This window comes from Cherax quadricarinatus, chromosome 65 (assembly GCF_038502225.1).
Source record: "Cherax quadricarinatus isolate ZL_2023a chromosome 65, ASM3850222v1, whole genome shotgun sequence".
NCBI lineage: Eukaryota > Metazoa > Arthropoda > Malacostraca > Decapoda > Parastacidae > Cherax > Cherax quadricarinatus.
In genome coordinates, this window is record NC_091356.1 from 14,544,811 (window position 1) to 14,571,825 (window position 27,015).

The 27,015-nt window shown below is 42.9% G+C and overlaps 1 protein-coding gene across 8 annotated transcripts in view; it reads left to right on the plus strand.

Moving 5' to 3' along the window:
* Positions 1-27,015, plus strand: part of LOC128700550 (transformer-2 protein homolog alpha) — a 153,504-nt gene that overhangs the window by 91,238 nt on the left and 35,251 nt on the right. For 5 of the 8 annotated variants that reach the window (XM_070098973.1, XM_053793820.2, XM_053793819.2 and 2 more), the window contains exons 6-7: positions 12,928-13,056; positions 16,559-16,707. In XM_070098973.1, coding sequence (XP_069955074.1) covers positions 12,928-13,056; positions 16,559-16,707 — 278 coding nt within the window. Of the gene's footprint in view, positions 1-12,927; positions 13,333-16,558; positions 16,708-27,015 lie in introns of those variants that run through there. The other 3 variants (XR_008408778.2, XR_008408779.2, XM_053793823.2) reach the window with 2 other exon arrangements.

Consider the following 27,015-nt stretch of genomic DNA (forward strand, 5'->3'; position numbering starts at 1 on the left):
TGGGGAACAAGAGAGAGAGAGGGGAACGAGAGAGAGAGTGGGGAATGAGAGAGAGAGAGAGAGAGTGGGGAACAAGAGAGAGAGTGGGGAACGAGAGAGAGAGAGTGGGGAACAAGAGAGAGAGAGAGAGAGAGAGAGAGAGAGAGAGAGAGTGGGGAACGAGAGAGAGAGAGTGGGGAACGAGAGAGAGAGAGTGGGGAACGAGAGAGAGAGAGTGGGGAACGAGAGAGAGAGAGTGGGGAACGAGAGAGAGAGAGTGGGGAACGAGAGAGAGAGAGTGGGGAACGAGAGAGAGAGTGGGGAACGAGAGAGAGAGAGAGGGAGAGAGAGAGAGTGGGGAATGAGAGAGAGAGTGGGGAACGAGAGAGAGAGAGTGGGGAACGAGAGAGAGTGGGGAATGAGAGAGAGAGAGGAGTGGGGAACAGAGAGAGAGAGAGAGAGTGGGGCATCAAGAGAGAGAGAGAGAGAGAGTGGGGAACGAGAGAGAGAGAGAGTGGGGAACGAGAAAGAGAGAGAGTGGGGAACGAGAGAGAGAGAGAGTGGGGAACGAGAGAGAGAGAGTGGGGAACGAGAGAGAGAGAGAGTGGGGAACGAGAGAGAGAGAGAGTGGGGAACGAGAGAGAGAGAGAGAGTGGGGAACGAGAGAGAGAGAGTGGGGAACGAGAGAGAGAGAGAGTGGGGAACGACAGAGAGAGGAGTGGGGAACGAGAGAGAGAGAGGAAACGAGAGAGAGAGAGGAAACGAGAGAGAGAGAGTGGGAACGAGAGAGAGAGAGTGGAATGAGAGAGAGAGAGAGAGTGTGGACCGAGAGAGAGAGAGAGTGGGGAACGAGAGAGAGAGAGAGAGTGGGGAACGAGAGAGAGAGTGGGGAACGAGAGAGAGAGTGGGGAACGAGAGAGAGGAGAGAGAGAGAGAGGGAACGAGAGAGTGGGGAACGAGAGAGAGAGGGAAATGAGAGAGAGAGAGAGGGGGAAACGAGAGAGAGAGAGAGGGGGAACGAGAGAGAGAGAGAGAGTGGGGAACGAGAGAGAGAGAGAGAGAGTGGGAACGAGAGAGAGAGAGAGAGAAGAGGCACAATAATAATAATATCATCAATAAAAAATATGAAAGAGCAGGCAGAATATACAGTAGCAGAGCAGTAAAGAGAAGATAGAAAGAAAATAGTATAGAGGAACGAGAGAGAGAGAGAGAGAGTGGGGAACGAGAGAGAGAGAGAGAGAGAGTGGGGAACGAGAGAGAGAGAGAGAGAGAGTGGGGAACGAGAGAGAGAGAGAGAGAGAGTGGGGAACGAGAGAGAGAGAGAGAGAGTGGGGAACGAGAGAGAGAGAGAGAGGAACGAGAGAGAGTGGGGAACGAGAGAGAGAGTGGGGAACGAGAGAGAGAGAGAGAGTGGGGAACGAGAGAGAGAGAGTGGGGAACGAGAGAGAGAGAGAGAGTGGGGAACGAGAGAGAGAGAGAGAGTGGGGAACGAGAGAGAGAGAGAGAGTGGGGAACGAGAGAGAGAGAGAGAGTGGGGAACGAGAGAGAGAGAGAGAGTGGGGAACGAGAGAGAGAGAGAGAGTGGGGAACGAGAGAGAGTGGGGAACGAGAGAGAGAGAGAGAGTGGGGAACGAGAGAGAGAGTGGGGAACGAGAGAGAGAGAGAGAGAGAGTGGGGAATGAGAGAGAGAGAAGGGAACGAGAGAGAGAGAGAGAGAGGGGAACGAGAGAGAGAGAGAGAGTGGGGAACGAGAGAGAGAGAGAGAGAGGGAACGAGAGAGAGGGAACGAGAGAGAGAGAGAGGGAACGAGAGAGAGAGAGAGAGGGAACGAGAGAGAGAGAGAGAGGGAACGAGAGAGAGAGAGAGAGGGAACGAGAGAGAGAGAGAGGGAACGAGAGAGAGAGATGGAACGAGAGAGAGAGATGGAACGAGAGAGAGAGATGGAACGAGAGAGAGAGGGAACGAGAGAGAGAGAGAGAGGGAACGAGAGAGAGAGAGAGAGGGGGAACGAGAGAGAGAGAGGGAACGAGAGAGAGAGAGAGAGTAGGGGAACGAGAGAGAGAGAGAGGAATGAGAGAGAGAGGAGAGTGGGGAACGAGAGAGAGAGAGAGAGAGTGGGGGACGAGAGAGAGAGAGGGGGAAATGAGAGAGAGAGAGAGGGAACGAGAGAGAGAGAGAGGGGGGGAACGAGAGAGAAAGAGAGAGGGAACGAGAGAGAGAGAGAGGGAACGAGAGAGAGAGGGAACGAGAGAGAGAGAGAGAGGGGGAAACGAGAGAGAGAGAGAGTGGGGGAACGAGAGAGAGAGTGGGGAACGAGAGAGAGAGAGGGGAAACGAGAGAGAGAGAGTGGGAACGAGAGAGAGAGTGGGGAACGAGAGAGAGAGTGGGGAACGAGAGAGTGGGGAAACGAGAGAGAGAGTGGGAACGAGAGAGAGAGTGGGGAACGAGAGAGAGAGGGGGGAACGAGAGAGAGAGGGGAACGAGAGTGGGGAACGAGAGAGAGAGGGGAACGAGAGAGAGAGAGAGAGTGGGGAACGACAGAGAGAGAGAGGAGAGTGGGGAACGAGAGAGAGAGAGAGAGTGGGAACGAGAGAGAGTGTGAAACAGAGAGAGAGAGAGGGGAACGAGAGAGAGAGAGAGTGGGGAACGAGAGAGAGAGAGTGGGGAATGAGAGAGAGAGAGAGAGTGGGGAAACGAGAGAGAGTAGAGAGAGTGGGGAACAGAGAGAGAGAGAGTGGGGAACGAGAGGAGAGAGAGAGAGTGGGGAACGAGAGAGAGAGAGTGGGGACCGAGAGAGAGAGAGAGTGGGGAACGAGAGAGAGAGTGGGGAACGAGAGAGAGAGTGGGGAACGAGAGAGTGGGGAACGAGAGAGAGAGTGGGGAACGAGAGAGAGAGTGGGGAACGAGAGAGAGAGTGGGGAACGAGAGAGAGAGAGAGTGGGGAACGAGAGAGAGAGTGGGGAACGAGAGAGAGAGTGGGGAACGAGAGAGAGAGTGGGGAACGAGAGAGAGAGAGAGAGTGGGGAACGAGAGAGAGAGAGAGAGTGGGGAACGAGAGAGAGAGAGAGAGAGTGGGGAACGAGAGAGAGAGAGAGAGAGAGTGGGGAACGAGAGGAGAGAGAGAGTGGGGGAACGAGAGAGAGAGAGAGAGAGAGAGGGGAAAGCCGCGAGAGAGAGAGAGAGAGAGAGAGGGGAACGAGAGAGAGAGGAGGGAGAGTGGGGAACAGAGAGAGAGAGAGAGAGAGTGGGGAATGAGAGAGAGAGAGAGAGAGTGGGGGAACGAGAGAGAGAGAGAGAGAGTGGGGAACGAGAGAGAGAGAGAGAGAGTGGGGAATGAGAGAGAGAGAGAGAGAGGGGGAATTGAGAGAGAGAGAGAGAGTGGGGAATGAGAGAGAGAGGGGGAAATGAGAGAGAGATAGAACGAGAGAGAGTAAATTGAGAGAGAGTGGGGAAACTAGAGAGAGAGGGGAACGAGAGAGAGTGGAACGAGAGAGAGAGAGAGAGGAATGAGGAGAGAGAGAGTGGGGAAATCAGAGAGAGAGAGTGGAACGAGAGAGAGAGAGGAGGGGGGAACGAGAGGGAGAGAGGGGGGAACGAGAGAGAGTGGGGAACGAGAGAGAGAGAGAGAGTGGAACGAGAGAGAGAGAGTGGGGAACTAGAGAGAGAGAGAGAGGGGGGAACGAGAGAGAGTGGGGAAACGAGAGAGAGAGGGGGGGAACGAGAGAGAGAGGGGAACGAGAGAGAGGAGGAACGAGAGGAGAGGAGGGGGAAATCCAGAGAGAGAGGGAGAGAGAGAGAGTGGGGAAACTAGAGAGAGAGAGAGAGTGGGGAACGAGAGAGAGAGAGAGTGGGGAACGAGAGAGAGAGAGTGGGGAACGAGAGAGAGAGAGAGGGGGAACGAGAGAGAGAGAGTGGGGAACGCAGAGAGAGAGAGAGAGTGGGGAAATCGCAGAGAGAGAGAGAGAGTGGGGAAACTAGGAGAGAGAGAGAGTGGGAAACGAGAGAGAGAGAGAGTGGGGAAACGAGAGAGGAGAGAGAGTGGGGAACGAGAGAGAGTGGGGAACGAGAGAGAGAGCGGGGAATGAGAGAGAGAGAGGGGAACGAGAGAGAGAGAGAGAGAGAGAGAGGGGAACGAGAGAGAGAGAGAGGGGGAATGAGAGAGAGAGAGAGAGGGGGGGGGAAATGAGAGAGAGAGAGAGGGGGGAATGAGAGAGAGGAGAGGGGGAACGAGAGAGAGAGAGAGAGAGAGGGGGGAAATGAGAGAGAGAGAGAGAGAGAGAGGGGGAATAGAGAGAGAGAGAGAGAGAGAGGGGGAACGGAGAGAGAGAGAGGAGAGAGAGGGGAATGAGAGAGAGAGAGGAGAGAGAGGGGGGAAACGAGAGAGAGAGAGAGGGGGAACGAGAGAGAGAGAGAGAGGGGGAAACGTGAGAGAGAGAGAGAGGGGGTGGGAACGAGAGAGAGAGAGGGGGGGAAACGGGGAGAGAGAGAGAGGTGGGGAGAACGAGAGGAGAGAGAGAGAGAGGGGGACGAGAGAGAGAGAGAGGGGGAAATGAGAGAGAGAGAGGGAACGAGAGAGAGAGGGGGAACGAGAGAGAGAGAGAAAGAGAGAGAGGGGAAGAGAGAGAGAGAGGAGAGGAGGGGGGGAAACGAGAGAGAGAGAGAGAGGGGGAACGAGAGAGAGAGAGAGGGGGAACGAGAGAGAGAGAGGGGGAACGAGAGAGAGGAACGAGAGAGAGAGAGAGAGGGGGGGAACGAGAGAGAGAGAGAGGGGGAATGAGAGAGAGAGAGAGGGGGAACGAGAGAGAGAGAGTGGGAGGGGAATGAGAGAGAGAGAGGAGGGGGGAACGAGAGAGAGAGAGGAGGGGGGGAACGAGAGAGAGAGAGAGGAGGGGGAACGAGAGAGAGAGAGAGAGAGGGGGGGAACGAGAGAGAGAGAGAGAGAGAGAGGGGGGAATGAGAGAGAGAGAGAGGAGGGGGAACAGAGGAGAGAGAGAGGGGGAATGAGAGAGAGAGAGAGAGAGGGGGGAGGAAGAACGAGAGAGAGAGAGGGGGGAGGAAGAACGAGAGAGAGAGAGGGGGAACGAGAGAGAGAGAGGGGAAACGAGAGAGAGAGAGGGGAATGAGAGAGAGAGAGGGGAACGAGAGAGAGAGAGAGGGGGGGGGAACGAGAGAGAGAGAGAGGGGGAACGAGAGAGAGAGAGGGGGGGAACGAGAGAGAGAGAGGGAACGAGAGAGAGGGGGGAACGAGAGAGAGGGGGGGAACTAGAGAGAGAGAGAGGGGGGAACGAGAGAGAGAGAGAGAGAGAGGGGGGGAACGAGAGAGAGAGAGAGAGAGAGAGAGAGAGAGGGAAATGAGAGAGGGGGGGGAACGAGAGAGAGGGGGGGGAAAGAGAGAGAGGAACGAGAAAGAGAGAGGGGGAATGAGAGAGAGAGAGAGGGGGGGGAGAGAATGAAAGAGGGAGAGAGCTGATGTAGGTAACAGCTCTTAGATTGACAATAAAGTTAGGAATCCTTAACCTGTAAATAACTTGTCAATAAAGCTAGGGATCCTTAACCTAATCTTGTCAAACCCTGTGAAAAAAAATAAAAAAATGGGGGGCGAGTGAGAACTATTAAATCTGCAACAAATTCACCATAAACTAGCAAATATTGGAACCAAGAAGACTGGAAAATACACTTGGCATGTATTTGCAGGGCTCCTGACTAGCAAAATGAGATCAATTATGAGGGTATCCACCAGTGGAATCAAATTAACTGATGTCTTACATGAAAAAAATATTATTATAATCAAGGGAGAAGCGCTAAACCCAGAGGATTATACAGCGCCTTGGGGGGGGGGGGGATGTGGAAGGCATTTAGGCTTAATTCGGAGAGCTGGAGCACAGATCCAATTCCCTAAATCAAGAGCCCCTCACCAACATCAAGGAACCTTCCTTGAGGGGTACATGAAACAAGCTGGGAAGATATCCTAAGCAATATGGGTCCAAACCTTTGCCTAGAAAGAATTAACTCTGTGGCACTTGTGGTATGCTCAAGGTTCATTCCCCTACAAAAAAAAAAAGGGGGTGGGGGCTGGCCAATACTGGGCAGGGGCCTGGTATTGGGCCCCTGCTTAAACAAGAAGGGCCTTACACAGATGATAGCAAAGAAATAAGCGAGATACTGAAGTCTCGGTATGACTCGGCATTTAGTGAGCCATTAGTTAGACTATGGGTTGACAATCTGCATGAATATTTTATGATTGAGATTCAAAATTTGATTAATTCAAGAATTTCTGATATCCTAACACTGCAGGGTTATGAAAAAGCCATAAATGACATGACCATGCACCCTTCCCCTGGCCCAAACTTGTGGAACTTCATGTTCATCAAGAACTGCAAACAACCCCTTTCACATGTTTTAAATATTCTATGGAGAAGGAGCATAGACACTAGTCATCCCACAGTCACTAAAAACAACAGATATAGCCCCACTCCACAAAAGTGGCAGTAAAGCAATTGCAAAGAAGTAGACCAATAGGACTAATGTCTCGCATAATAATCTTTAAAAGGGCTCTAAGAAGCAAGATCACCACCCACTTAGATACCCAACAGTTACATAACCCAGAGCAGGTTGCTCCTGCCTCTCTCAACTACTGGACCACTATATGGTCTTGGATGCACTGGAGGACAAGCAAAATGTAGATGCAATATACACTGACTGCAAAAGCCTCTGACAGGTGCGATTGTAGTGTAATAGCACACAAAATGTGTGATAAAAGAATAACTGGAAAAGTGGGTAGATGTATCTCTAACTTCCTAATAAGTAGAACACGGTAAATTTAGGGGCAGCTACAGTGAAAAGCTGTTACACGAGGTATAATACTTGTTCCCATCCTTTTTCGCATCTTCATATCCTCCTTTGCTGATGCCAGAATAATTGCATATCATTTTCTAATGAACGAGTATGGAGGAAGGGGATGCCTTTAGATATAGGGTAGTGGACATGTATAAAGTGTTAATGCAGTATTAGAATGTGGGGCAGAAGTTTTTGGTTATAGGAGGGCGGATGCAGGAAGAAAGAGGAGTGATTGGTGGAATGATGAAGTAAAGGGTGTGATAAAAGAGAAAAAGTTAGCTTATGAGAGGTTTTTACAAAGCAGAAGTGTTAAAGAAGAGTAGCGTATATGGAGAGTAAAAGAAAGGTGAAGAGAGTGATGAGAGAGTGCAAAAGGAGAGCAGATGAAGTGGGAGAGGCACTGTCAAGAAATTTTAATGAAAAGAAAATTTTTTGGAGCGAGTTAAACAAGTTAAGAAAGCCTAGAGAACAAATGGATTTGTCAGTTAAAAACAGAGTCAGGGGAGTTAGTAGATGGGGAGATGGAGGTTTTGGGTAGATGGCGAGAATATTTTGAACTTTTAAATGTTGATGAAGAAAGGGAAGCGGTAATTTCTTGCACTGGCCAGGGAGGTATACTATCTTTTAGGAGTGAAGAAGAACAGGATGCGAGTGTGGGGGAGGTGCGTGAGGTATTATGTAGAATGAAAGGGGGTAAAGCAGCTGGAACTGATGGGATCATGACATAAATGTTAAAAGCAGGGGGGGGATATAGTGTTGGAGTGGTTGGTATTTTTGTTTAATTAATGTATGAAAGAGGGGAAGGTACCTAGGGATTGGCAGAGAGCATGTATAGTCCCTTTATATAAAGGGATGGGGGACAAAAGAGATTGTAAAAATTATAGAGGAATAAGTTTACCGAGTTTACCAGGAAAAGTGTACGGTAGGGTTATAATTGAAAGAATTAGAGGTAGGACAGAATGTAGGATTGCGGATGATATAGGTAGGAAAGTTTTTATTGCATTTATGGATTTAGAAGAGGCATATGATAGTGGATAAGGGAGCAATGTGGCAGATGTTGCAAGTATATGAAATAGGTGGAAAGTTACTAAATGCTGTAAAGATTTTCTATGAGGATAGTGAGGCTCAGGTTAGGGTGTGTAGAAGAGAGGGAGACTACTTCCCAGTAAAAGTAGGTCTTAGACAGGGATGTGTAATGTCACCATGGTTGTTTAACATATTTATAGATGGGGTTGTAAAAGAAGTAAATGCTAGGGTGTTTGGAAGAGGGGTGGAATTAAATTATGGGGAATCAAATATAAAATGGGAATTGACACAGTTGCTTTTTGCTGATGATACTGTGCTCATGGGAGTTCTATAGAAAAATTGCAAAGGTTAGTGGATGAGTTTGGGAGTGTGTGTAAAGGTGGAAAGTTGAAAGTGAACATAGAAAAGAGTAAGGTGATGAGGGTATCAAATGATTTAGATAAAGAAAAATTGGATATTAAATTGAGGAGGAGTATGGAAGAAGTGAATGTTTTCAGATACTTGGGAGTTGACGTGTCGGTGGATGGATTTATGAAGGATGAGGTTAATCATAGAATTAATGAGGGAAAAAAGGAGACAAAAAAGTTCTCTATGGAGGCAAAAGAAGGGAATGCATGAAAGTATAGTAGTAGCAACACACTTATATGGGTGTGAAGCTTGGGTTGTGAATGCAGCAGCGAGGAGGCGATTGGAGGCAGTGGAGATGTCCTGTCTAAGGGCAATGTGTGGTGCAAATATTATGCAGAAATTTTGGAATTTTGGAAATTAGGAGAAGGTGTGGAGTTAATAAAAGTATTAGTCAGAGGGCTGAAGAGGGGTTGTTGAGGTGGTTTGGTCATTTAGAGAGAATGGATCAAAGTAGAATGACATGGAGAGCATATAAATCTGTAGGGGAAGGAAGGCGGGGTAGGGGTCATCCTCGAAAAGGTTGGAAGGAAGGGGTAAGGGAGGTTTTGTGGGCGAGGGGCTTGGACTTCCAGCAGGCTTGAATGAGCGTGTTCGATAGGAGTGAATGGAGACGAATGGTATTTGGAACATGACTATCTGTTGGAGTGTGAGCAGGGTAATATTAGTGAAGGGATTCAGGGAAACCGGTTATTTTTATATAACCAGACTCGAGTCCTGGAAATGGGAAGTACAATACCTGCACTCTAAAGGAGGGGTTCGAGATATTAACAGTTTGAAGGGATATTTTGTGTATCTTTATACGTGTATGCTTCTAGACTGTCGTGTTCTGAGCACCTCTGCAAAAACAGTGATTGTGTGTGAGTGAGGCGAGTGTTGAATGATGATGAAAATATTTTCTTTTTGGGGATTTTTTCTTTTTTTGGGTCACCCTGCCTTGGTGGGAGATGGCCGACTTGTTAAAAAAAAAAAAATATATATGCATGTATATATGTTAGTGAGTGGAGACAAAATGCTTTTTTGGGACCTGATGAGCTGTTGGATTATGAGAAGGTAACATCTTGTGAAGGGGTTTCAGGGAAACTGGTTAGCCAGGTTTGAGTCCTGGAGGTGGGAAGCACAGTGCCTTCATTCTGAAGGAAGGTTTCGGGACATTTGCTATTTAGTGACATCAGAACTGTCGATCTGCATTCCTCTGCAAAGACTGATTGTGTGAGTGATGGTGAGTGTTTTCTTTTTCGGGTCGCCCTGCCTCGGTGGGAGATGGCCAGCATGTTGAAAAAAAAAAATTGTTATTTTTTTTGACGCCATCTGTTTTTTGCTAATTAAACAATGTTTAGCTGTAGAGTATTGGGTATATATTCTTAGTTAAAGAAAAAATTACATTCTATCAGGAATTCTGAGACTTGGGAAAGTATAATATAGTTGTCTGTAAAAATAGGTTTAGATTCTGAAATCTTTTTGGGAATTCATTACTGTTTCATGTGGAGGAACTACTGTAGTTAGTATGTTGAATATTTGAATTGTTTACAAAAACTTTGAAAATGTGACTTTGCTAGTATGAGAAAAGTGCAAGATAGAATATTGTAGTATCCATAGAAGATGTAAAAGCATTGATACAGGTGTGTGAAGGCAGCAGGCATGGATGATATATTTGAAGAATTTTCTGCAGCAGAGCGATTTTCGTGAATATAGAAAATTCAGTGCAATAATTCATAAAGGCAAGCTGTGATGCCTGAACAGTAAATGAGGAGCCACTAAGAAGACTGAGGAAGCTTGGCAGTAAAATTCCAACTTGCCATTACCCCCCCCCCCCCCCCCGTTGCATTACTGATGGTTTGTCAGAGTAAGTTACAATGTTTGCTCTCCAGGATGGGTTGCCATGTCAGATGACTGCAGTGATTTTACTCAGGGCTGTGGAGTTGGCACATAAAAACTCCGATTCCTTTATTTGTGGCACTTCCAACTCTGACTCCTTTAATTATATATCGATATAGGGATGTAAATTTTTTTTTTTTTTCAACAAGTCGGTCGTCTCCCACCGAGGCAGGGTGACCCAAAAAAAAAGAAAGAAAATCCCCAAAAAGAAAATACTTTCATCATCATTCAACACTTTCACCACACACACACATTATCACTGCTTTTGCAGAGGTGCTCAGAATACAACAGTTTAGAAGCATATACGTATAGAGATACACAATATATCCCTCCAAACTGCCAATATCCCAAACCCCTCCTTTAAAGTGCAGGCATTGTACTTCCCATTTCCAGGACTCAAGTCCGACTATATGAAAATAACCGGTTTCCCTGAATCCCTTCACTAAATATTACCCTGCTCACACTCCAACAGATCGTCAGGTCCCAAGTATCATTCATCTCCATTCACTCCTATCTAACACGCTCATGCACGCTTGCTGGAAGTCCAAGCCCCTCACCCACAAAACCTCCTTTACCCCCTCTTTCCAACCCTTTCGAGGACGACCCCTATAGATTTATATGCTTTCCATGTCATTCTACTTTGATCCATTCTCTCTAAATGACCAAACCACCTCAACAACCCCTCTTCTGCCCTCTGACTAATGCTTTTATTAACTCCACACCTTCTCCTAATTTCCACACTCCGAATTTTCTGCATAATATTTACACCACACATTGCCCTTAGAGAGAATGGAGCGAAACAGAATGACTTCAAGAGTGTATCAGTCTGTAGTGGAAGGAAGGCGGGGTAGGGGTCGGCCTAGGAAGGGTTGGAGGGAGGGGGTGAAGGAGGTTTTGTGTGCGAGGGGCTTGGACTTCCAGCAGGCATGCGTGAGCGTGTTTGATAGGAGTGAATGGAGACAAATGGTTTTTAATACTTGACGTGCTGTTGGAGTGTGAGCAAAGTAACATTTATGAAGGGATTCAGGGAAACCGGCAGGCCGGACTTGAGTCCTGGAGATGGGAAGTACAGTGCCTGCACTCTGAAGGAGGGGTGTTAATGTTGCAGTTTAAAAACTGTAGTGTAAAGCACCCTTCTGGCAAGACAGTGATGGAGTGAATGATGGTGAAAGTTTTTCTTTTTCGGGCCACCCTGCCTTGGTGGGAATCGGCCAGTGTGATAATAAATAAAAAAAAAAAATTGCCCTTAGACAGGACATCTCCACTGCCTCCAACCGTCTCATCGCTGCTGCATTTACCACCCAAGCTTCACATCCATATAAGAGTGTTGGTACTACTATACTTTCATACATTCCCTTCTTTGCCTCCATAGATAACGTTTTTTGACTCCACATATACCTCAACGCACCACTCACCTTTTTTCCCTCATCAATTCTATGATTAACCTCATCCTTCATAAATCCATCCGCCGACACGTCAACTCCCAAGTATCTGAAAACATTCACTTCTTCCATACTCCTCCTCCCCAATTTGATATCCAATTTTTCTTTATCCAAATCATTTGACACCCTCATCACCTTACTCTTTTCTATGTTCACTTTCAACTTTCTACCTTTACACACATTCCCAAACTCATCCACTAACCTTTGCAATTTTTCTTTAGAATCTCCCATAAGCACAGTATCATCAGCAAAAAGTAACTGTGTCAATTCCCATTTTGAATTTGATTCCCCATAATTTAATCCCACCCCTCTCCCAAACACCCTAGCATTTACTTCCTTTACAACCCCATCTATAAATATATTAAACAACCATGGTGACATTACACATCCCTGTCTAAGACCTACTTTTACCGGGAAGTAGTCTCCCTCTCTTCTACACACCCTAACCTGAGCCTCACTATCCTCATAAAAACTCTTTACAGCATTTAATAACTTACCACCTATTCCATATACTTGCAACATCTGCCACATTGCTCCTCTATCCACTCTATCATATGCCTTTTCTAAATCCATAAATGCAATAAAAACTTCCCTATCTTTATCTAAATACTGTTCACATATATGCTTCAATGTAAACACCTGATCTACACATCCCCTACCCACTCTAAAACCTCCTTGCTCATCCGCAATCCTACATTCTGTCTTACCTCTAGTTCTTTCAATTATAACCCTACCGTACACTTTTCCTGGTATACTCAGTAAGCTTATTCCTCTATAATTTTTACAGTCTCTCTTGTCCCCTTTCCCTTTATATAAAGGGACTATACATGCTCTCTGCCAATCCCTAGGTACCTTCCCCTCTTTCATACATTTATTAAACAAAAGTATATATATCGGGAAAAAAAATTGGTTAATCAAATTTTCTGTGGAGCAGGAAATTTTAACACAGGTATAAAATTTAAATTTATTAGTAGTTGGAGTCTGTACGCTTCACCGACTCCAGTAACCCAAGAACTGATTCCGACTCAGACTCCAACTCCACAGCCCTGATTTTACTATAATAAAAATATGAAGGGAATAATTGTAAGAACCCTAGGTACTAATCGAGATAGCCAGTGGTTATTGTTCTAGAGAATAGAAAATAACTGAGAAATTGTCATAAATAAGGATTTTTGCAGTGGAAGTTATGCTGGTAGGATCCTTACATAGCTTTAATTTCAGTAATGAAAAATATAAACATTAAGCTGTCTGATAATAAAGCTTACTGTTTTTTATAAGTAATACTGTACTGCAATAACTGTACTTAGATATATTTATTGCTTAGCTTTATGTTGGCAGTACTAGTAATATTTTTTTTCAGTCGAGGTGGTTTTGACAGAGGATATGGTGGGCGAGGTGGCGGCGGATATAGGGGAGATAGATACCGCTCTCCATCACCACGATACAGGCAACGTTCCAGTGGTGGCCGCCGCGACTATTATGATCGTGGGTATGTACCCGGCCTGGGAGTTACTGCACAACTCAAGCCACCACCAGACAAAGTATTCATGTGGAGGCAAGCTAGTTAAGCAAGTATACCGAAGCTATTGTATAGGCCTCGGGGCTGAAGATGATGAACCACAAGTTATTGGTGAAGGTTGTTAAGCATTGAATGAGAAGTATTCAGGTTCATTAAGAACAAGTTCCTTTGGCAGTTGACAAGTCCACATGAAACACAAATATTATGTGAGAAACACTAAGAATTGAGGATTCTCAATGGCATGAGGTAAGATGGGATAATTTGAGGATGACAAGGGTTCATATACTTGCTTTTGCAGCCACAATTTCTTAATTTTGATAGCCACATCACTTAATGTTTGCTGTGGTATTTCCTATGATTACTAAAGTGGCTTACCTCAGATCATTAATACATTTTCTGTGGTATATCTGTCCATTGAATTTGAATTATTAACTTTGAACTAATTTAAATAAATTAGGGGCTTAAGATGTCAATCTTGTCCTTCAGCCTGATTGTTAATTTAATCATCCAGTACTGTAACACTGGCTTGATATTGAATTCCACATTCCTCCTATGTTAGAGGCCACAGTGCTGTATTTGATTTATGTACAAACAACAGGGATATATAATATATTTTGGACACTTCGGAATCTATTCTGTCTAGTAATCGAGATGTTGCACTGGATAATTTCAGTGTGCTATGTAATATTTAGGATGAAATGTCGTAAGAGTTTGTACAAAGTTGTTCATAAACTATTCAGTTTAACAGAATTTTATGTAAGCACTTGGTAAGTAGAGTTGCACGGAAAATTCTTAAGCTTCCATTGAGTAACTTGCTTGACAAAATAGGGTAGTGAGACCTTGGTCTGTGATAGTTTTTGTTTTACATAAATGTATTATGTTAGGCTATAGTTAGCAGGTTGGTAGATAGTAACATTAATGGGAGACAGGTACTACCCTGTAATTCAGTTAGAATCTTTTTCCCAGTAAGCCATATGTTATAGGTAAATAGAAGGCTGGGAGTGAGGGGCTTGTTGCTCCTTGTTCGTATGCCATTACTGATAAAGGGAACATACAGGAATTTTGAAGTTGGGTTACCTAAATTTGTGGATGCAACACAGATGTTAAAAAGGAATTGTTAATATTATGAATGAAAGACTGGGTTTAGATGTTGCAATTCTTAAGGCCCTTTGAATTGTAATTCCTGCTCTTCTCTGGCAGACAGTTACTGAATGAATGGTGGTGAATGTTGTTGTCTTTGGATCATTCTTCTTAAGGGTGAAAAACAAAATTACTGCTTAGGCTTGTTAATAAAAGCATTTTAACACTTGGTTGTAAGTGCTAGAGAGACTGATGAACTGGAAAGATTTGTGCACAGCTCAGGACATTCATTAAAGACAGTGATGGAGTGAATGATGGTGAAAGTTTTTCTTTTTTGGGCCACCCTGCCTTGGTGGGAATCGGCCGGTGTGATAATAAAAAAAAAAAAAAAATAATTAACCATGAGTGGCTTTATTACGATTGTTGGAGTCACTCATGGCTAAACTTTTCCTTTATATAAGGTTTGAGCTATACACACACCTTTTTGTACATTTTAACAATTGGAACTGCCTCAGATCACTTAGATGAACTTGTGAATGTAGAACGAATGGTTTGTAATCTGTATGTGTAAAATACTTAAAGGTTAGGTATTTAATTGCATCCAAAAATAAAGCACTGGAGTGAGATGGAGGAAAAATAGAGTAAATGGAACAGACTGTAGGGCTGCTGTAAGTACAAGAAATTGAAGGATAGTAAAAGGAACAGAGTGAAGGAATAGATGTTGGAAAAGGTGAATGAATTGTTCAAATGTTCTGTAGATGCTTTTGATTAGATCTTGGAGTGAAAAAAACTCAACTTGCCTGACAATTGCAAAGCAACCCTTTCCACTGGATGTTTTTCTGTATATCTTATAATGAATTTCTGTAACGAATTTTACGTACCAAAGTAATTTACCAATATTTGTTGAAATTTTTGACGAAATGGAGTTATAGGTAATGGATGCACGATTGTATTTTTGCAAAGCATGATATATATAATTTTGGGTATTCGCTTGTCCATCACAAAATCCGATCATAGTTTTGCCCCTAAGCTATAAAAGTATACTAAGAATCTAAAAGGAAAAGGTATTTTCTCTGACACGAATTAATCATTCTCAGTGCCTTGTTGATAGTATCTTTTGATACCATTTTCTTAATTAAGAATACAAGTACTTCTGTCAATTGCCTGTAGTTTAGATTTTTGTCTTTCATGCTAAGGATTATTTTAAATATTCAGTAATGTGGAAATTAAATTGCTCCACTTCTAACTCTTGGTTCATCTAAAATGAAATTAAAATGTGTGGCTGGAGACTTCAAAGACTTTAGTATACTTATATTATGGAACATTATTGATTACAAAAGTGGAAGACATCATCTAAATCCTTCCATTTTTATTAGGACTTGGTCCTCAGTAGTATGCAGGTGTAGCCACTCCTGGTGTATTGTGCATTTCAGAATGAGGGCTTGATGAATTGAGTGCTTGTTTCAGGAGGTCGGGTAGGCAAACATGGTTCTCAGTGAAAGAAAGACTAAGTACAGCCAGGAACTTTGTGGGGCGTTTTGCTTGTGGAACAGGATTGTTCAGTTTTAGCTTGTTCCACAGGGAAAATATCTGTTCCTCTGCAATTATCTTTTTCACCACTTGTAAGTTTTGCACCATTTCCAAACATGGTTTGTATTACAATACTTCAAAAGAATTGCAAAACCAGCTAAGTTCAAATACTGGTTTGACTGTTCAACCTTATGATTACCTATTTATATTGACCTATTTGTGTTTACAAAGGAGTGTGCTCCAACTCTTGGGGTCTGTTCTAACATTTGACTCCCTGATATGATTGTGGGAACCAGTTTGGCATACCATGTCTCTTGTAGCACTTGCTTCAGTATAGGCTTCATTTTCTAGCCCAGTACATGACAACAGAAAGTGGCGCTACAACACCTTTTAATAGGCCGAGTCCTGAGATGCCAGGAATGCATATATATGTCACTCTTACATACTTAATGTTCACACAGTTCAGTGAGGTGATAGTGGTTAGCATGCAGGTAAAGGAACCCCTGGGTTTTGAATTGGATTCCTTTAAGGGCTCTCAAATATATCATTCATTCATTCATTCGTTTTTCTCGCATTCAGAAAGCTTGCTAATTTAGGATTGCATATTTTTTAGTTTAAAATGATCTTCAAATTAAGTGAATATTTTGAAAAGTTTGAAATTCTCTAAACTAAAAAATTAAGGCTTCTATTTTCTATAACTTGGACACTGAGCAATAATTAATCCAAATGATGGAAATCTATATTGTATGTTTGTTTAAAATGAGAGAATCCAGGAGAAAATGTTTTAATGGCTGATAATTAGAATTATTCATGATGCATTATATATTTAAAAAGTATGCATTTTTCTTTTATTCCTTGACAGATATGACCGTGGAGATAGGAGTTACTACAGAGGTGGTGGCTATGATCGTTATGACCGGCAGCAACATTATGACCGCTATGACAGATATGATAGGGCTTGTGACAAGTATGAGCGTTATGAAAGATCTAGATCCCGCTCTTATTCACCACGTGAGTAAACTTGTTAGCAAGAACATTATATAAGCTGTATGTTGTATACTATATGATCCATTAGTATCATTGAGAGGACAGTGTAGGCAAAGGTGTTCACTACATTTTTTAATAGAAATTTCTGGTGCTAACTTGAAATGTTAATTACATCCTGTGGAAATATATGTTAAGGTATGTACCAATTACCTAAATAATTTTCCAGGAAAACTATTGATTTCTCATTTACTGTAATACTGTAATTTGAGAATCTGTTGATCGTCGTGGAGACTTGTATTATTTGTTTAGTAGTATTTTCCTGGAAAACCATGGTATTGGTTAGGGGTGTGTCACTGTTGGTATCAGTGGCTGTTGGCTAATTTTCCTGGTATTGATCTGAAAATATGCATCGACAGGTATTGGCTAATTATGATGCAAGGATGATATTAAAACTTCATTTTATACACACCGAGTTGTCAAACATTTCTAAGGCTTTGTAAATTATACAAGTCTTTATTTGATGTATTTGTCAGTCTTGTTTATAGTCCTTATGATGAAGTCATTAGGAAACTCACTGGTGACATCTCCAAGAGGATGTATTGCCTCTTATCACTGCATTTATCTACCACACATTCAACTAAAAATTTGCCTTTTATGCCTCCAATGTTTTGAAATTTAAATAAATACAATATTTTTGATAGAGTGGATAGAGGAGCAATGTGGCAGATGTTGCAAGTGTATGGAATAGGTGGTAAGTTACTAAATGCTGTAAAGAGTTTTTATGAGGATAGTGAGGCTCAGGTTAGGGTGTGTAGAAGAGAGGGAGAATACTTCCCGGTAAAAGTAGGTCTTAGACAGGGATGTGTAATGTCACCATGGTTGTTTAATATATTTATAGATGGGGTTGTAAAAGAAGTAAATGCTAGGGTTTTCGGGAGAGGGGTGGGATTAAATTATGGGGAATCAAATTCAAAATGGGAATTGACAGTTACTTTTTGCTGATGATACTGTGCTTATGGGAGATTCTAAAGAAAAATTGCAAAGGTTAGTGGATGAGTTTGGGAATGTGTGTAAAGGTAGAAAGTTGAAAGTGAACATAGAAAAGAGTAAGGTGATGAGGGTATCAAATGATTTAGATAAAGAAAAATTGGATATCAAATAGGGGAGGAGTAGTATGGAAGAAGTGAATGTTTTCAGATACAGTGGTCCCTCGTTTTTCGTAATTAATCCGTTCCTGGAGCAGTTACTATAAATGAAATTTACGATTTACGAATCAATTTTCCCCATAAGAAATAATGTAAATACAATTAATCCGTTCCTGACACCCGTAAGTATTAAAACAAAAAAATTTTTAACATGAAATATACATGTAGTACATAAACAATACAATGGGAAATGATGAATGAAACATTAACAGCATAACACTTACCTTTATTGGAGATTCTTCTTAGTGTATGGGGGACTGGAGGAGGAGGAGGAGAGAGTGGATTGTTTGTAGTCTGGAAAGGGAATCCCCTTCCATCAACACCTCAGGTACCATTTGCTTTTCTGGGGTTGCTTCTCTTCTCTGTTTCTTAATGCCACTAGGACCACCTTGAGAGTCACTGGAGTCCTGTCTCACAAATTAACTATGGAGAGAGCTCTGTTTCTGGTGTCTCTTTAACCCTTTGACTGTCGCAACCCCCAATCCTGAGGTGTCTCCTGGTGTCGCAAAATTTCAAAAAAAAAAAAAAAAAAAAAAAATTCTTATGAAATGGAGAATCTTTTCCCGATTGTAATGACACCAAAAAAACGAAATTTGATGGAAAACTGACGGAGTTATGCTCTCGCGAAGTTAGCGACCTCGGCGCTGTTTACAAATCGGCGATTTCGCCCACTTTGATCCCTATTTTCGGCTAATTCCATTGTTCCAGTTGCCCAAACTCATAGCTATTTCTTTAGAACTTCATTTTTTCTATCGATTGAATACAAGAAACTACCCATTTACTGATTTCAACTACCTAATAATGTGGTCAGAAATTTGCAATTTGGCCAATTTCACAAAAACTAAAAAATATGACAATTTCAAAATAAGGTCCAGAATGAACAATGCAGACATTCCTGGCTCTAAAATAACATTTTCTTTGTTCATCAGTCACGTCTCCAGGCCCTTCTGATATTACTCTTGCTTTCTATTTTGAATTTTTATTCAAACAAAAAATATTAGACTTACTATTATGCAGACTACTGCAATGCTGTAATAACTGTATAAATAACATCAACCCATTCATGACTGCATATTAGAATGGCTAGTTGGACATTTATTGGACAATGGCATCATTTGTTTACTTTTGAACATTGGCAAAAATCAAACATTTCCCCTACTTTGAGCTCCATTTCTAGGTTCTTTTTATAGTAAAATCAATCAAAATCACCTCTATTTCTGTAATATGTTTTCCATTCTATCAAATGAGACCAAGAAAACGAGAATACAACCATGAATACTATATGAAAATAGACCACAAAGTCGGCATTTTAATTAAAAAAAACAGTCGGAGTTTTTTTTTTCTCATTATGCACTGCGTGCTCCAGGATTTTTTTTATATGGTGCACACTGACCACACAGACCCATTCTCTCACATGTGGGCCTACCAGCTTTCTCCTGCTTGATTTGAAGCCGCTAGAATTTATGAGTATATATACGTCAAACACGGCACCTCGTAAAACGTATATATACGGCCGCGACAGTCAAAGGGTTAATTAAAAAAAAAAAAAGGTCGGAGTTTGTTTTTTTTCTCATTATGCACTACGTGCTCCAGGATTTTTTTTACATGGTGCACACTGACCACACAGACCCATTCTCTCACATGTGGGCCTACCAGCTTTCTCCTGCGTGATTTGAAGCCGCTAGAATTTGAGTATATATACGTCAAACACGGTACCTCGTAAGACGTATATATACGGCCGCGACAGTCAAAGGGTTAAATTCACTCACTTCACCGCTATTTGTAGGCAATTTCTTTACCAAATCTTCATGCAACTGCCTAGCCTTTTCACAAATAATCAGTCATAAGAGTATCTCCTGCTAATTGTTTCTCACTTATCCACACCAATAATAACTTCTCAACCTCTTCCAGTACTGGTGATCTCATTTTTGTCAGCATAGTTACTCCCTTTGCAACAACAGCATCCTTTATTTCTTTTTTCTTGGCCACTATGGAACATTAGGAGCTTTCTTTGGAGCCATGGTAGCTTATTTAGTACTTGCAAGCACTAAAATAAATGGAATATTATGAAATATTTCGCTGGAGCACGTGAGGGGACCTTCGCTCACTGGTAAACAATGCCAGACTGGCTGCTGCCCCGGCTCACGCAGTGGGTACGCGTCCCGGACGGACTACGACTCGCGAGTCAACCTATGAAAAGCGAGTCCATGTTTATACGAAAATACCCCTATGATTGGCGAATTTTACGATTGCCGGGAACTACGAAAACCGGGGGACCACTGTACTTGGGAGTTGACGTGTCGGCGGATGGATTTATGAAGGATTTATGAGAGAGGTGAAGGTTTATAAACTAAAAGAGGAGGCAGTTAGGGTAAGATATAAATAGCTATTGGAGGATAGATGGGCTAATGAGAGCATAGGCAATGGGGTCGAAGAGGAATGGGGTAGGTTTAAAAATGTAGTGTTAGAGTGTTCAGCAGAAGTTTGTGGTTACAGGAAAGTGGGTGCAGGAGGGAAGAGGAGCGATTGGTGGAATGATGATGTAAAGAGAGTAGTAAGGGAGAAAAAGTTAGCATATGAGAAGTTTTTTTACAAAGTAGAAGTGATGCAAGGAGGGAAGAGTATATGGAGAAAAAGAGAGAGGTTAAGAGAGTGGTGAAGCAATGTAAAAAGAGAGCAAATGAGAGAGTGGGTGAGATGTTATCAACAAATTTTGTTGAAAATAAGAAAAAGTTTTGGAGTGAGATTAACAAGTTAAGGAAGCCTAGAGAACAAATGGATTCGTCAGTTAAAAATAGGAGAGGAGAGTTATTAAATGGAGAGTTAGAGGTATTGGGAAGATGGAGGGAATATTTTGAGAAATTGTTAAATGTTGATGAAGATAGGGAAGCTGTGATTTCGTGTATAGGGCAAGGAGGAATAACATCTTGTAGGAGTGAGGAAGAGCCAGTTGTGAGTGTGGGGGAAGTTCGTGAGGCAGTAGGTAAAATGAAAGGGGGTAAGGCAGCCGGGATTGATGGGATAAAGATAGAAATGTTAAAAGCAGGTGGGGATATAGTTTTGGAGTGGTTGGTGCAATTATTTAATAAATGTATGGAAGAGGGTAAGGTACCTAGGGATTGGCAGAGAGCATGCATAGTTCCTTTGTATAAAGGCAAAGGTGATAAAAGAGAGTGCAAAAATTATAGGGGGATAAGTCTGTTGAGTGTACCTGGTAAAGTGTATGGTAGTTATAATTGAAAGAATTAAGAGGAAGACGGAGAATAGGATAGCAGACGAACAAGGAGGCTTTAGGAAAGGTAGGGGGTGTGTGGACCAGGTGTTTACAGTGAAACATATAAGTGAACAGTATTTAGATAAGGCTAAAGAGGTCTTTGTGGCATTTATGGATTTGGAAAAGGCGTATGACAGGGTGGATAGGGGGGCAATGTGGCAGATGTTGCAAGTGTATGGTGTAGGAGGTAGGTTACTGAAAGCAGTGAAGAGTTTTTACGAGGATAGTGAGGCTCAAGTTAGAGTATGTAGGAAAGAGGGAAATTTTTTCCCTGTAAAAGTAGGCCTTAGACAAGGATGTGTGATGTCACCGTGGTTGTTTAATATATTTATAGATGGGGTTGTAAGAGAAGTAAATGCGAGGGTCTTGGCAAGAGGCATGGAGTTAAAAGATAAAGAATCACACACAAAGTGGGAGTTGTCACAGCTGCTCTTTGCTGATGACACTGTGCTCTTGGGAGATTCTGAAGAGAAGCTGCAGAGATTGGTGGATGAATTTGGTAGGGTGTGCAAAAGAAGAAAATTAAAGGTGAATACAGGAAAGATTAAGGTTATGAGGATAACAAAAAGATTAGGTGATGAAAGATTGAATATCAGATTGGAGGGAGAGAGTATGGAGGAGGTGAACGTATTCAGATATTTGGGAGTGGACGTGTCAGCGGATGGGTCTATGAAAGATGAGGTGAATCATAGAATTGATGAGGGAAAAAGAGTGAGTGGTGCACTTAGGAGTCTGTGGAGACAAAGAACTTTGTCCTTGGAGGCAAAGAGGGGAATGTATGAGAGTATAGTTTTACCAACGCTCTTATATGGGTGTGAAGCATGGGTGATGAATGTTGCAGCGAGGAGAAGGCTGGAGGCAGTGGAGATGTCATGTCTGAGGGCAATGTGTGGTGTGAATATAATGCAGAGAATTCGTAGTTTGGAAGTTAGGAGGAGGTGCGGGATTACCAAAACTGTTGTCCAGAGGGCTGAGGAAGGGTTGTTGAGGTGGTTCGGACATGTAGAGAGAATGGAGCGAAACAGAATGACTTCAAGAGTGTATCAGTCTGTAGTGGAAGGAAGGCGGGGTAGGGGTCGGCCTAGGAAGGGTTGGAGGGAGGGGGTAAAGGAGGTTTTGTGTGCGAGGGGCTTGGACTTCCAGCAGGCATGCGTGAGCGTGTTTGATAGGAGTGAATGGAGACAAATGGTTTTTAATACTTGACGTGCTGTTGGAGTGTGAGCAAAGTAACATTTATGAAGGGATTCAGGGAAACCGGCAGGCTGGACTTGAGTCCTGGAGATGGGAAGTACAGTGCCTGCACTCTGAAGGAGGGGTGTTAATGTTGCAGTTTAAAAACTGTAGTGTAAAGCACCCTTCTGGCAAGACAGTGATGGAGTGAATGATGGTGAAAGTTTTTCTTTTTCGGGCCACCCTGCCTTGGTGGGAATCGGCCAGTGTGATAATAAATAAAAAAAAGGTTAATCGTAGAATTGATGAGGGGAAAAAAGGTGAGTGGTGCGTTGAGGTATATGTGGAGTCAAAAAACGTTATCTATGGAGGCAAAGAAGGGAATGTATGAAAGCATAGTAGTACCAACACTCTTATATGGGTGTGAAGCTTGGGTGGTAAATGCAGCAGCGAGGAGACGGTTGGAGGCAGTGGAGATGTCCTGTTTAAGGGCAATGTGTGGTGTAAATATGTAGAAAATTTGGAGTGTGGAAATTAGGAAAAGGTGTGGAGTTAATAAAAGTATTAGTCAGAGGGCAGAAGAGGGTTGTTGAGGTGGTTTGGTCATTTAGAGAGAGTGGATCAAAGTAGAATGACATGGAAAGCATATAAATCTATAGGGGAAGGAAGGCGGGGTAGGGGTCGTCCTCGAAAGGGTTGGAGAGAGGGGTTAAAGGAGGTTTTGTGGGCGAGGGGCTTGGACTTCCAGCAATGAGTGAATGGAGACGAATGGTACTTGGGACCTGACGATCTGTTGGAGTGTGAGCAGGGTAATATTTAGTGAAGGGATTCAGGGAAACCGGTTATTTTCATATAGTCTGACTTGAGTCCTGGAAATGGGAAGTACAATGCCTGCACTTTAAAGGAGGGGTTTGGGATATTGGCAGTTTGGAGGGATATGTTGTGTATCTTTATATGTGTATGCTTCTAAACTGTTGTATTCTGAGCACCTCTGCAAAAACAGTGATAATATGTGAGTGTGGTGAAAGTGTTGAATGATGATGAAAGTATTTTCTTTTTGGGGATTTTCTTTCTTTTTTTGGATCACCCTGCCTCGGTGGGAGACGGCCGACTTGTTGGAAAAAAAAAAAAACTAAAGAAGGTACACTTTTTGTATGCACTGGTGTATTACACTTAGATCTTTGTTCATATTTTGCTGCATTACACTCAGTGAAGTAGAGTAATAGTGGTATATAGTCTGCTTTTTGTATCTTTCTCCTTCTCAACCTTCATCTATTTTTAATGTTGAATTTCTGGTTTCTTCCCTACCTCCACCTCGCCTCTTATCAGGAGATTTTAGTGCTCATTACCTCTGGGGGATGTCACACAGTGACTCATTGTGATCAGTTAGAGGCTCTTCTCACTTCCTTTCCCTTTCAATGTTTTAAATACAGGTCTTTCTTTCAACGTACCAGCCGTATCCCACCGAGGTGGGGTGGCCCAAAAGGAAAAACGAAAGTTTCTCCTTTCAAATTTAGTAATATATACAGCAGATGGGGTTACTAGCCCCTTGCTCCCGGCATTTCAGTTGCCTCTTACGACACGCATGGCTTACGGAGGAAGAATTCTGTTCCATTTCCCCAATACAGGTATTCCCACCAATTTTGACCCTTGCATTCATATTCTCTCTTGCATTGATCTCTGTTTTCTCCTCAACTGCATTTGACTTTACCTGGTCTGTGCTCTCAGATTTACGTGACAGTAATCATTTTCCTATCCTCCCTTACTTCCCACTTGTATTCTCACCCTTAGTGAAGCCCACTTGGGCAGTTTGAACAGGGGAATTGGGCTCTTAACTTGCTATTACAACTATTTTTGACCTCAGTTTTAACTCTGGCTTCACAATGTCCCCTCAAACCTGAAGTAGGCACTCAGAAAGGCATGCCTTGGTGGTTTCCTACTTGTGCAGTGTACTTGAAATGTGCTGCATGGACTGATATTGTACAATAGGACCACTGAGTGGCTCCTTTATTTTAAGCACATGAGGGCGGTTACTCGTGTAAACTGTAGAGCAAGTGCACTTGCTGGCGGGATTGTTTCTATCATCACTTTGGCTTCCTCTACGAGTGCAGTTTGGAAAAGTACAGAAATTGAGTGGCAGGTATTCTGCAGCCGCTGTTCCTGTTCTTAGGGTTGCATGTATCAGCATTGCAAATCCTATTGAAGTTGCTTCAGCAATTGGAAATCATTTTGTCTGTATCTCTCAGGGGCTCCATATATATCTCCCCAGTCTTTTCTAGCATAGAAGTCTTATACAGTGGTCCCTCGTTTATCGTCATTAATCCTTTTCTGGAAGTGCGACGATTATCGAAATAGACAATTTTCGAATCAATTTTCCCCATAAGAAATAATGTAAATACAATTAATCCGTTCCTGACACCCAGAAGTATTAAAACAAAAAATTTTTTTACGTGAAATATAGATGTAGTACATAAACAATACAATGGGACATGATAAATGAAACATTAACAGCATAATACTTACCTTTATTGGCAATTCTTCTTAGTATATGGAAGACTGGAGGAGAGAGATTGCATTAGTTACTCTTTGGAAGGGGAATCCCCTTCCATCAACACCTCAGGTACCAAGTCCTTTTCTGGGGTTACATACTTCTCTTCTCTGTTTCTTAATGCTTAATGCCACTAGGACCAGCTTGAGTCACTGGAGTCCTTTCTCGCAAAAAGTGTCCAGAGAGCTCTGTTTCTGGCGTCTCTTTAAAACTTCCCTAAAATGGGCGAAGACTGTCACTGTACAAGTTACCGATATGGCTTGCAACATCCTTCTCAGGGTGATGTTTCTCCATAAAACTTTCCATCCTACCCCACATTTCAAACATCTTAATTTCTGAAGAAGGCACCTACTTCCATCTCTCTTCCTCCTCTGCAGCAAGATTCTGAGCTGCGATCTGTTGGTGTTCCTGCTGAAGCTCTTGCAGGTCCTCAGTGGTTAGCTCTCTGCTGTGGTTCTCCACCAACTCTTCCACATCCTCCAAACTCACATCCAACCCCATGGAACTCCCCAATGCCACAATAGATTTGACAACTGACATAGGCTCACCAGGGTCAGCCACAAACCCTTCAAAATCCCTCTTGTGGACACAATCTGGCCACAATTTTCTCCAAGCAACAACAGCTTCCTTGATATCCATTTTCTTTGCCACGATGGAAGATATGGTTGCATGGAGTTTGTTATATATCCTGGCCAGTTCGGCCCCACACATGCCACTTTCATATTGTTCAGTTATGTTTTCCTTGAATTCAATTGTATTTTTCACCTTCTTTACCAAAGGCTTGGCACTAGGAGCTTTCTTTGGAGCCATGGTAGCCTATTTAGCACTTACAAGCACTAAAATGAATGGAATATTATGAAATATTTTGTATGAACAAGTGAGGGACTGTTGCTCACTGGTAAACAATGGCGCACTGGCTGGGAAGGGAAACTGAGGCGGCTCAGAGCCGTGAGTATGCGTCCAGGACGAACAACGATTAGCAAGTCAACCGACCATTTGCAAGCCAATGTTTGGACAAAAATAACGCGACAATTTCCGAAAAGGACGACTGTTGAGCCCAACGATTATCGAGGGACCACTGTAATATGCCTTTTATGCTTCCAGAACTTAAATCTAAAAACTTTACGCTTGCTGGTCATTGGCAGCTTGACCTAATAGCATTCATATTAGTATGTTCCATCATTTGCATCCGTGAGCCCTTGTTGTCCTTTTGTTTCTTCTAAATCTTGTATGGTCTCAGAACCACGGCAGGAAGACTGCTGTGGTTCTTCCCTTTCCTTAACCAGGTACAGTAGGGCTCCTGTATCCATGGGTCCAGTATCTGCAGTTTATCTGTGTTTACCCTGGTCCAAAAATAACCCTTAATTTTGCTTAATAATGACCAAAGAGTGCAAAAGTAGTGATGGTGGAAGTTTTTCAAAGCAGTGAAGTGCTTCCCATCAGTGCAAGTGATAATTCTTTACCTGTGCATAATTTATCAATTAAACTTTACATAGTTATGTACTGGACTTGCATATAGGGTTCGCTACTCTCCGTGGCAGGTCCTTGGAATGTATCGCCTGCAGATACAGAGGGTCTTACTGTACTTTGGGCCATGTTGCCTCCCACTTTCGACCCATTACTCTTACCAGTGCCGTTTGTAAGTTGATGGAACGTTTAGTAAATTGATGTTTGCTGTGGTATTTAGAGAGAAAATAGTCTTTCCACTCAAAAGTTTGGCTTTCATAAGGGCCGCTCCGTTATCGACCCCATATTCTGATTAAGATACCTATGTTTATAATTCCTTTGCTAGTAATCACACGGTTATCGGTCCTTTTTGATCTTGAAAAAGCGTATCCTTAGCTTATTCCTTAGGCCTCCAGGGCACTCTTGCCATCTTTCCTTAAAGCTTTTTGTCTGAGAGGCATTTCCATGTATGAGTTGATAATCTGCTTTACCTGACTATATCCAAGCTAAAGGTGTTCCTCAGGGATGTGTCCTTAGCACTTCTCTTTTTGTTAGCTGTTAACCCTTTCAGGGTTGAGAGGCTCTCTCCAAAGCTCGTTTTCAGGGTCGAAAATTTTTTGTCAATTTTTTTTCTTATGGAAGGATAGAGAATCTTTTCCCGATCATAATGACACCAAAAGTATGAAATT